This window comes from Solenopsis invicta, chromosome 5 (genome assembly GCF_016802725.1).
Source record: "Solenopsis invicta isolate M01_SB chromosome 5, UNIL_Sinv_3.0, whole genome shotgun sequence".
Lineage (NCBI taxonomy): Eukaryota > Metazoa > Arthropoda > Insecta > Hymenoptera > Formicidae > Solenopsis > Solenopsis invicta.
The window spans coordinates 953,974-966,872 of NC_052668.1; the positions used below are offsets into that span (position 1 = coordinate 953,974).

The 12,899-nt window shown below is 30.1% G+C and overlaps 1 protein-coding gene across 8 annotated transcripts in view; it reads right to left on the minus strand.

Annotated features, from left to right (window-relative positions):
* The window catches only part of LOC105202915 (potassium voltage-gated channel subfamily KQT member 1), a 91,270-nt gene that overhangs the window by 14,372 nt on the left and 63,999 nt on the right, over positions 1-12,899 (minus strand). For 5 of the 8 annotated variants that reach the window (XM_039449664.1, XM_039449663.1, XM_039449668.1 and 2 more), the window contains 2 exons: positions 9,560-9,670; positions 650-806 (listed from right to left, as the gene is read on the minus strand). In XM_039449664.1, coding sequence (XP_039305598.1) covers positions 650-806; positions 9,560-9,670 — 268 coding nt within the window. The remainder of the gene's footprint in view (positions 1-649; positions 807-9,559; positions 9,671-12,899) is intronic. The other 3 variants (XM_039449666.1, XM_039449669.1, XM_039449670.1) reach the window with 2 other exon arrangements.

Consider the following 12,899-nt stretch of genomic DNA (forward strand, 5'->3'; position numbering starts at 1 on the left):
CCGAGACATGACCTAGGGATTTGGAGGATTTTCTCCACAAATTTGTCAATTGTCAATTGTTATTATTACAGAGATTTTTTTTTACAAGAATAAGAACGTTATAGATCTTTGTATTTTTCTTTCCTAAAGATTCAGCTCAATTTTTTATCCATCCAAAAAGTTTCACGTGATAACATGATAACAAAATTTCGGGGAAAATTCCGCAACCTGGCAATGACCTCATGAGTACTGTGTGCATATAATCGATCTTTGGCGTTCGACGGATGTAAGCCACGCCAGCCGTTTGCCGATATTAACTGACGGCTGTTGTGCGCCAGCAATAATGTTCCATGAACCAACATGGACTTTATGCGACGTAGCCTTCGCTACTGCGTGTCGAATTAATCGTTTGGCACGGTCGATTAAACACGGACCGCTATTGACGATCGCTCAGTAATCCATCGAATAAGAGCAATTATAGCTATTACGCGGGGGGATTGGTTTATCCTGTCGTGTGTCGTTACGATGACTGATTCGGAACGATTTGTCGACAGCCACGGAGATTCGTCTGATAAATGAAACAGCGTTTTCCAAAAGAACCAGCCGTCTCTATTAAATAATAATCTTTAAGAATGCAGAAATGTGAATTCAGAATGAAAGATCGACTCACCTTAATTCGCACCATCATGTTCAGATGACCTTGACTGTACTGCTCGATGACGTCACGGACGTCGTACGGTTTCCGTGCCTGTTGAAACTTTCTGCGAGCCACAAAGTACTTGATCTTCCTGATCGCTCGGATAGCGTTTCGGTGCGCCTCCGTCAATCTAAAAAACGTCAAGATGCGAAATTCAGATTGCAAAAACAAATTCCCCCAACGGAGGAAGGGGGTACTCATCTCTCCCTTTTTTATTTTTAACACATGTAAATGCAACATTATCTCGTTAGATGTAAAAATGTAAGGATAAAAATAAACCAAAGACTGGTTTGAAGAAATAACTGAACTATTATAGGTAAGAAAGAAATATTGGATGACTACAAAAGTTTGTACCCAATTCCAAGATGTCATTACAAAAGTATAAATATGGTAGCGCCATTATGTGTATACATACTGCACATCCATTAGAAATTGATATATTCAATGATTTGAGTAGAAGACTTATGTTTTAATTGAATTTATGTTGTGAAAAAATTTGGAAAATAAAGAAAAATTACATTTTTACAGCATGTTAGGATAAGGTTGCCGATATCGTTCCGGCTCCTAAATCACATTTGATTATAGAATTGATAATTTTAACTTTGCTGTCAGCAACGGGATACACAAACTGAGCAATCAACTGCTACAAACAAATCACATTGACCATTTTGTACGATATATTAGCGGTATTTGCTCAATTCTATATGTGGTTATTTACAAACAGCAAATAGGTCATATTGGGTAGAGCTTATTACTATAATAAGTTCTATATAAAGAGAGAAGCGACATAGAACCCCCTCTACTACCTCCAGTAGTATCCTATATAAACTTTGACACCCCATCATCACGTCTAGCATCGTGATTGCTTCGAAGTCATCAAACTCGATCCATTTAATGTAAACATACTGTCAGTGTAAGATTAAGATTTATATTGTTTAATACACATGTCGCAATTTTCATGTTTTTTTATTTAATAAATGTGATAATTGAATAATACTCATTGTCAGTGTTTACCATTATCTATATAAAATTATCTAGATAATCATCTAGATAAACAAAATAACTTCATCTTATCTTTATATAGATTATTATAATGTACATAATCTTCATGTTTATCTTAGATAAAAGATATATTATCTTTTTTAAGTTATCTAAGATGATGCGAATAATGAGAACAAAGTACTGTCTTAGCCTTAGCCTCCAAGTTACCAATTATCCTAACAGATTTGTTCAAGAATTGCAAAATTTATTGCCAATACTGAAAATCTGTAGATACGTAATATGAATTATAGGCTTTTAGTACTGGCAATAAATATCGAAACGTAGTTCAGATCAACAGTAGTGCAATATAAAAATTGCTCAAAAACTATTAATTCAACAACTTATAAGAAATTTTGTCAGTCATTATACATATAATGCAAATTATATTCATATGTATATTTCTTCTATTTTTAAGTTTTATTTTTATTTGCGTATTGATTTAAATTTAACGAAAAATATTTTTTGTTAGTATAATTATTTGAAAAACTTTTGTTTTTAAAAGTATTTCTTTAGAAATAAAAATATGAATATATTTCATATCCTAAATTTGTTGCTCAATAACGATTATCTGAAAATTATCTAGATAAAACTGTATATTTTTTCATCTTTTACATAAATAAATTAAAATTAAATCATCTATATCTTATCTAATTGTAAGATATATTTACACGTAATTTATCTTACCTTTATCTAGATAAATTTTAAGTTATTTAAGCGTAACAATGCTAATACTTGAAAATTACATAAACATGTAAATTACATATTGTAACCATTTTTTTCTTCTCATTTAGATAATCTAATCATGAAGGATCAGTTTTGTAAGCAGCTGAGGTCACAATACGGCTGCTTCACTTAGAAGGTGATGCCCAAGAGTACCAATTAGATTACCAATCAGAGCTTCGAACATCAATATCGTTTCTCCCTTTATATAGAATTCTACTATAATATAACTGACATATTACATGTTAGGTTGAACCATTAAGAGTAAAAGTAGGGATAGATGAGTGTGTGGTCAAGAAATATTATAAACAAAATACCTTCTTGGCAAAGCACTAAAGTAAGTCAATATTCTATTCGATAAAAATAAAAATGTGCTCCAGCTCTAGAATGAGGAAGTAAGTTTTATCGGAATTGAAAGTATCGCACTGACAGCATTCGATCGCGAGCCACTTTGTTGTAGTTGCGATTTCAAATTTGCTCGATTTAGTTTAGAAGAGAAATCGATTTCTCCTCAAGTTGCTATCTTCGTTAATTTAATTTTCCTAGTCGATCACGACGCGGCAAGATAGAAGACGCAACTTGATACAGCTCGTTTTCCTCTCCCATTGTTAAAAATAACCGAGAAAATACAACGCTGCGCCTCGTTAACGTCATCAAGTACACCATGTTCAAAGCTACCTCTAAAGGCACTAACGTTTTAACAATTTCTCTCTGTTAGAATAATCATATAAATAGAGACTAACTAAATCTACTTTTGAGATAAAGCTACGAGACGTAACGTCGATGGAGTCCTTTTTATAATTTGCACAAAATAATTATTATATGAGTTAGAAAATTGATTCGTGTCAAACGCAATATTAGATGTCAATATTTATGTCGCATTATAAGCTGTCATACGTATATTGATCAAAATATTTTCTTCTCTCTCTTTCTATCTCTCTCTCTTTTGCTCGAGTTTACACTAGTCATCCATCGGCTCTCGACCCCCTAGCGCTTAGTCGAAGAACGGGGGAGTATACTCGAGAAGAGCGCCCTTTCTTCAGGTGTTTACGTCTCTGAGAACGCTTAACTGCCTGGTAGATGCTTTTGTCGTGAGTGTAAATGTGAGATAGAGTGCTTTATACAATGGTAAAACGTCACCTCGTCGTGAAGAACGCCTATGAAATGTCACGGTGGAAAATTCCATTTCCACTGAGAAAAGTAGGGTAAGGTTGCCGAAGTCGCACCACATTTGATATAAAGGCTTATAATTAAGAAATTATGAGGAATACATTTAATTTTCTTATGTCATAATAAAATACAACATTTCTTCGTTTATATTTATTTTTTTCAGAATTTTATGTATTGTCATAAATTTTTAAATGACAATTTTTATAAAACCTTCAAATAGTGCGATTTAGGCAATCGATCCCCTAAATCGCACCATAGGTTAATATTACTCTTTTTGGGGTAAAGCAACAAACTAGATTCTTCCTTTTCGTGAAAAAATGCGTTAGATAACTATAATTCTATTAATATTGAAAGTAAATACCATAAACTAAATATAATTTCTGTCAACGTCATCATTTCAATAACTTTTCAATAATATACCAATGACATTACTACATACGGTAATATTGTTATAATGCGCGCTTTGTATAATTATTATATTTGATTTTATACATATGAGCACGATCAAAGCAATATTGCGATTTAGGAAATTAATACATAGTGCGATTTAGGAGACTAAAGCATTTTGTAAAACTTTATTTATTTAATTTATAATTAAGAACACAAAATTATTTGAATTTTGTCAATCTAATTTTAATAATATTGTGATCATTACAAATTATCAAAATTTAGATTATTTATTTTACTTTTTTTGCAATCAAGCTACGAAATGTGTTGAAAAATAGCAGCGAAGTTACGATCTTTCTATAAATATTGATATCAAACTTTCCATTGTTCTTACCATGTTGAGTTCAATGAAGGATAATAGTAATGTTATATAGTAATGTTATATAGTTAAATAATTTACACAAAGAGTGTACAAATACTGTGGTTGAATTTATACGCGAGAATTTATACGTACGATTTAGGATCCGGTATCATATCGGCGACCTTACCCTAAGTAATAAATAGACGAATAAATTGATGAATTTCTTTTACTTCAATTGGAATATAAATCAAATTAGGAATATAAATTATTTCTTTCTCTTTCTCTTTTAATAATTGTCATATTACATATTTTATACTGTTTAAACTAAAAAAAAAATTTATATTAAAAAAATACAATCACGAAATTAATTGTCCGGACATAGGATATGAAGTTTACTTTATGCTACAAATTTAAATATAACTTTTTTAAGGAAAACTTCTTAAAACTAAGGATAAAAATAAAAATCTTTACTAGTATGCATTTCCATAAAAACTGCATTTCCTATAAAAAACTTTTGATTTGTAGTACAAAATAAATTCTTAACATCTTGTGTGTTCGCACAATTTGTGACTGTAAATAAGATTTCGTTTATTTAATATTTATTTCTTCACAATTTTCCCATTTTTTTACACATATTTTCCGGCTTAAGTAAAAACGAATAAAGATAGAGATAAAGTCAAAGTGGCGCGTTTTTGCTATTTTATTTAAATACATCTTTCAATCTGATTTTGTTAATGACAGATCAATAAAATCTTTCAGTTTGAACATAATATTAATATAATCTAGTTTTGATAAAAACTGGATCATGGTGACAGAGATTTTCACTTTCAATCAAGTTTTTTTTTAAAAAATATAGATATTTGGTGAATTTATTATAGCATAAAATAAACTCCTTTTTGTGACAACAAATATTTATTTTTGTATCATTTCCTGTATTTAAATAAATATTATCAAGTATAAAATTATTTCTTTACAAACTTACGAAATATAAAACAAAAAAAATTTTTTAACATTTCAAGAAAATGAAATTTATTTAATAACTACATATGCTTATGTACATGTGTGTGTGTGTGTGTGTGTGTGTGTGTGTGTGTGTGTGTGTGTGTGCGTGTGCGTGTGCGTGTGCGTGTGCGTGTGCGTGTGCGTGTGCGTGTGCGTGTGCGTGTGCGCGTGTATTATAAATATGTATAACTTTATTTTATACTATAATATATTTACTTAGAAAGCTTTTTTAGTATACACGTTATTACATTTAATGTAATTGTTCCATATGATTAAAAAAGAATTTTTGCATTCATTTTTATTTATAATGGACGTAGAAAACAATACTTTATTTACTTTGAGAGCATCTAAAGACAATGAGAATTAAAATACAATATATCTCGTGAAAATAATGCGAGATTAACGCTACAAAACATAAAAGCTCTTATGGTTCTATATTTAATCCTATTGAGTAAAAAAATTGGATAATAAAATTCTGTTATTATTATTTCTAAACTAATGGAAGAGATCTGCAGGAAAATAAAAATCATTAAAATTTGATATACCAAATCTTATTAAACCAGAGCATATTCAATGAAACTCGTACATAACTGGTAACAATAAAAAGCAAAAAATATAATGAATATCAGGATAAAAAAGAGAAGAACGTGGACACGTGCGAGAGGACTGAAGGATCTGATTTCACGTTGAGGGGCATAAAATGATGTTTTTAAGCAAACTCGAGATGGATGCGGTCGGCAATGAAACGCTAAAAGATACCCAAACAAGATGCTCTTCAGTTGGCAAGCGCGAGAAAGCTTCGGGCGGAAGTAGGTGAACCGCGAGAGCGAAAGGGGGGTTGAGTGAGGATGGAAGGGAAAAATCTGGCAAGTGTCTTTATGTACAAGTTTCGAGACACGTGAACTGGCGGGCATGTTCGTTCGACGCCGCGAAATCTGGGTCATTCGTACCGGCGCGGAGTAATGGCGCGATGGAAAAAGCACTCACGAGTCCGTGCGGGTGTACGAAAAGGGCCTTTTGTGCGGAATATCCGTGCGTTTCATTTCTGCCCGCAAAACCGACTCTCTTCTGACCGAAATGTCAATGACGCGAAAAGCCGCCTCACTCATCCCTTATTCCTCAACGCGCCTCTCTTTTACGCATTTAAGTGCGACGTGCAATGAAAGCACCAAAAAATTATTTTTGATGCAATGAATACCGATTATACATACAGAATGTATGTTCAATATTTGTATCTATTTAAATACCAAGTTTTATACTATGTATATAACGTATAATATATATACAAATTAAAAGTATATCTGACATCATCGTCAAAGGTGGAAAATTTGCTGTCTTAACAAAAATTTATATTTAAATATCCTAATTATAACTAAAAAGTAAGATATCAAAATTTCAAAAAAATGAATTTTTTAAAGGATGCGTGCAATACACATTCATGACTTCTGAGAATTTCAAAATAACATTACCTTTCTTAAAAAAGAATTTGAAATATTACAAAAAATCATATTTTGCACATTAAATCTCAATTATATCGAAAATCTAACGTGCTGAATTTGATTTCAGTATCATTTTCAACATGCAATCTATCTGTGAGAAATGCTTTGTTTGATTTAAAATAATTTTTAGCTGTAAACTAGCGTAAATATTAAATATTCTAGGAATGAGTCCCATGCGTATCGATCAAAAAAATTTATACATATAAACATAGTTTCTAGTATCGCTTAATTTTTAGTGATAGAGATAATTTTATTATGAAGCAAAAATATCTGAAAAACAAAATAATTGACAAAAAATGGTTTATACAAAAATTGTATGGTCTAAAGGAAGAATGATAACAATAGTAATAAATTTTTTGAAAGTTCAAAGTTATATAAAGGTTTTACTTTCTTTTAAACAAAGTTATGACCTTTTTTATTATGATTTGTCTAGTTATTCTGCACAAAAAATACTAAAGTAGAGCTATCAAAAAATCAATAGTTTACAAGATATTTTGCTTTATCCTAGTTTCTCAAACACAAAGGCAATAGCTTCGTTTTCAAGGTTTATCACCGTTTCACAATAAAATTCCTCCTATTTCAGAGAGAAGCATTCCTATACTCGAGTTTGTGCAAACAATTTTTAATGTTTAGTCGATGAAAATACACCCCTAGTATATTTGAGCTTATTTATTTACATCCTGTATTTAAAGCGTTAATTAAAGTCACGCTATAAAAACACATTCTATAAAAATGTAATGTACAATAAATATAAGTTTTGAAATCGATTGTAGTAGAAGTTTTAAAAACTTCTTCGTGAGATTATTCAATAGTGTACCGAAGTGTAGAGTACATGTATACGTCTCTTTAAGTAATATTCAATATCCCCCATTTTCACTTCTCTCTTGGCTTTCATTCAGCTGGAAGCGATTGGTAATAAATGGTGTAAATTGAAAAACGCGAATGCAAATGCGGGAGCGCATGATGAAAATGACGATCAGATTACATGGCTACGGCAAATCACAAGGTATTTTCTCGACAATATTACAGATCGAAACCTACGCACGTTCGGTTATCCTTTCATAGAAATTCGAGCCTTAGTATCCCGAGCATCGCCGAGCGGATACACGAAGAAGAATTACAGGATTTTCGCGAAATTAAATTTCGTCGAAGAGGAGAAGCATGTTGTATTCTAACAGAACGCTAACGCGCGCGTAACGATCTGCACGATATTTATCCGTATATTATGATAGCGGGTATGCACGAGGCACAGGAAAATTCCTAGACGCTATCGATTCCGCATACAAAGTAGAAGTAATTTGCATGGAGATATACGTTCCTCGACTTCCTATACTCTGATTTCGGTCGGCGCGGTCTAACTCGATGTACACGCGAAACGGGCGTTTAATAACTCGACGATCGACCACCACGGCAGTGGGTTACGAGGGTCGTTTTAGAAGATACCAAACAGATCGTAAATCTCTGTGTTTTGGTTTATGTTATCAAAGTTATCAGCGACCAGGGAAAACCAGGAAGAATAGATGAATTATTAACTCAACATAAGATTAAATTAACGTAATACCAAATTATTGTGACTACTGCGTATGGCAATTTTAAATTTTTGAACTGTACTTCTTTCAAAATTATTAAATGGAATTTTGAAAATTATTAAAAGTAAATATTTTTTACATATTTTTTCTATTTTGCAGTATGTAAGTGAATTTACTATTTGCAGAAAATCATTGACAGATACAGTTAAAAAGGAAAGTTATAATCTTGATTTTTGCAAAATCGAAATATGTGTTAATCGCTCAAATCACTCATAGCAAAATTGCAAAAAATTCTACAAAATATTTATGATGCTTCAGTATGCATTTATTTAAAAAATTTATTTAACGAATTATTGCAAGAGATATTTTACCTTCGTTTCGCATAAAGATTGTTAAACGTTTTAAAATTACATAGTGTCAAGATGAAACATTTTATTATTATTAAGATGGCAATTATAGTGTTTCATTGAGATGATTAAATCTCAAGAAGTCAAGGCGAAATATTCGCATATAAAGTAAGAAAATTAAGTCATTCAATCAATTATAGCACAAAGAGAAATATACAATACGAACTAAGCTGCAGATGGCTTAGATAGGATTAAAATGAGTAAAAGTATGTTAATTAAGAAGAGCAAAATTCTCATCAGGAATATTCGACATTAAAAGAGCAGAAGGGACATAAAACTAAAGAAGAAAGAAATTCGAGAAAAAAAGGCGTAATTTGATGAAATTATAAGAAATTAATAATCAAGAAACTGAAAATTATAGAATTCTGTCTAGAGAATTCAAGAAATTACGGAAATAGGAAAAGATATAATAAATACACACCTTTGAAAAGTGCAAGATTAATGTTTTTTGTATTAAAAATGTCTTAAAAAATTACGATAAGTTACGATAAGTTAAATTTTATTTTATATTTTATTTTGTTATTTTTCATTTATTTTTACTTTACTTTTCGTTTAGTAATTAATAAAAGAGTATTTAGTATTTTTTTCTTTAGTTTCTATTCACATTGTTACAGTGATCCTTTCAAACTTCAGTTAAGGAACTTTTCTCGCAGAAAGTTCCCAAAAATTCACCTGAATAAATCAAGGAATATATTTTTGTTTCGCTAACAACCTTCAATATGTCTCAACACATATGGGTCTCGTAAAAAATATTGTTAGATACTTACGTGGTTACTCTCTGCGGTTCTTCGATATCGATGTCAATTTCATCGCTGGTAGCCTCTGTTACCGAGCTCGTTTGTGAGGTGAAGAGGCTTCCCCTACCAACCGGAAACACACTATGATCAAACTATGGGTTCGCCAATATCGTTCCATCAACGTGATCAACATTGCTCCGGAAAAGACGCTCTTCGGCTGACGCGTCTGTCAGTGCGAGTTTTGTAAATCGCTGTTTCCACAATTTTGCAAGAATTACTTCAATAACGTCGCTCGCATATTTTATTTTTTCGCAAACTTTGCCCAAGTTTCACCAAAATATTTTCAATACGAATCAAAGTTGGGGCCAAAAGTAACGTGTTATCACAACTTATAGAAAAATACGTTTTCTTTCACAAAATTTTGAAAACTTTGCCTGGTGAAAATGTTTCTCAGAATTTGTATACGAATTTCAGAAAACTCTTCAGAAATACTGAAAAAATCTACAAAACTTTTTTCAGAATTTTTCACATACATTCTGAAATATTCTAAGAAATATTCGTATAAAAAAATTTGATTGTGAGAAAAGTAATAAAATTATACGGTGATTCTGAAAAATTCTAAAATTTACATAAAAATTATTTAAAAAATTAATGAAAAAAGATCTAAGACAAATTTTCACCACAGTTATAAAATTATATTATATTAAATTTTGTGAATTTTCAGATTTTTTATGTAAATTTCAGAATTTTTCAGAATTTCTTTTTAATTTTAAAACTTTTTAGAAAATTGCTCATATCTTTTTATACGAATCTTAGAACATTTCATAATTTACATATACAAGAAATTCTGAGAAAAAAAAATATATTCTCTTACTATTTCTCAAAAATAATCCAATTCGTGTAAAAATTTTTACAAAGATTTTTTTAAAATGGCATCCAATTGTCTGTGTCGCTATTTCACCAGTTTAATACAAAATCTACAGTAATTTTAATCGCAAATAATTCATGCGCTGTACATTTACAAAGTAAGGGCATTCGTTACTTCCTGTTGCTTACTGTAAAAATATAACGTTGTTACCATTACTGTTACAGAAAAGATAACAATTGTTATAAAAAGAGTAACGGTACTTTCGATGCCTAATTCATCAGAATTCTCGACTTCTACGCAGCACGTAACTTCTGAGAGTCTTTCTCCAGAGCAATTTGTTAAATATGTTTCTTGACAACAGAGAGAAATACAGTTGAGAGAGAGAGTTTATGCCCGTACAAATAAGAAACAGTAAAACAGACGGTTTACATTCTGTTTCGAAGCGGTGCATTAGGACAATACCGCAGGTATAAATTCTCAACTCGCATCGATCAAATGCAGATTGCGGTGAACACTTTGTTTTGTTTCGCGCGATATAGCGTTGCAACTTATCAAGATTTTACGTACGTGCAGGAATTTCTGATGAATTTAATTTAGATAATGCAGCAATCGATAGTTTCAATGGCTTCTTCGATATATCGTCAATTTGTACGCTTCGGAAATTCACGATTCTTCACGGACAAATTATGTAGGAATACTATCTGATATCTTGCATCAACTTTCGAACATGTCGATAATTGATGCGCTCGAAAACCGGTGGAAGATATTAAATATGTATGTGATATGTCGATGATACGTCAAATTATTGTTATTCTCAGTATTATTTGGAAATTTGTAGGTTTTTCATCGTACATATAATCTGATATTTTCAATCAATTCTCGAATGTATCTTCATAATTAATGAATAAACATCAAACAATGTACATATATATACTGATGTGCATCATGTGATATTTATGCGTGGATATAAAGAATTGCACATTTTCACTTCAACAATCTGTATTAGCATTTAATCTCTTAATACGCGAGTACACTAAGAGAAAAAAAAATGGTTGCTATCAGTACAATTTAAACATAATTATAGTTAACTATAGTTAAAATAGTTATTCTATAATAGTCATTTTCAGTTTGCCTACTATGGTTGTTTTAGCCATGCACATTGTAATTGTTAGTTATTATATAACGTAAATAGTAAATGTTAGCAAAATAATACCGACTATAATTACGATTATAATTATTACATAAAATTGTTTATTTTACTTTTAAATTCATTATTTTACATCAATAATTGAAATTTTCAAAATTTTTAATAAAATTTTTTCATAATTGCTAAAACTATGAACACAAGGTTACTGTTATTAATATTACAACAATAATAAAATAGAGCTGCTATTCATAATTATTTAATTTATAATTGAAAGTACCAGTTTTTCTTATTATAGATGATGTAGATTAGAAATGTCATTAACATATCGAAAGTGACATATAATAAATAATTTGAATTGTTGACATTTAATATTATAAAAATATAACATTATATAAACTAACAATTTTTTTGCTCAAAATTAACTATACTATGCTAAGTGAAAAAGTATTAGAGAACAATTAAAATAATTTATAATCACTTCTTATTATATATTTATATTGATAGAAAAACATTTATTATATCGATTATTGTTATTATTGAACTAAAAATATAAAACAATATTTTGATTATCTAAATTTTTAAAGAAGATTCTAAATTAAATATAAGCAAAATTATTATTAGATAAAAATGTAATTTTTTACTTGTACTCGTATATGAAACAATGTTTGTTTAATTAATAGAATATATTAAATTTAACGATTGTGTAATAAAATATATTAACTTTAATTTGATACTAATTAAAGATGTGCGAATATTTCGAATAGAATTGAATCGAGTTATAATGGATTCGTTTTTTTCTTCTGGAAGATTTAAATTTGAATAGTTCAAGAATTTTGAATCATTGATAATTCGATTTTGAAACAATTGCCTGTTTCTGACTGTTTTATTTATATCTTCTAGGCGATCAATCTTGTCAGCGCAAAACAATTCTTGAGCAGTATAATAATGACGTTGGCCGAAGATATATAATAATTAAACATCAAATGTGAAGCGTGGTAAGAGATAGAAACATCAAGAATTAGTAAACAGATCAATACATAAGAAAGCTCCTCTTTTTTTCACTATTTCTTGCGTTAATAATATTTCGGAAAAATTTAAAAAACTTTTTAAACATGAGCCCAACGTTCATAAGTCTTATACAAACTTGAATAAATTAAACAAATTCATCAAACTTCAAAAAGACGAACTTTTGTCTCTCTTACATATCTTTGATCAACATCATTATACCGCTCAGTACTCTGAAATCTATCGTTCCTTCCACATTGCTGTTATTCCATCAGTTTCTACTTGTTAAACAACGCTCGTTTCTGTGTAAGTCAATTTATTTCTTCTAAAAATTTTATCTTTTTTTATTT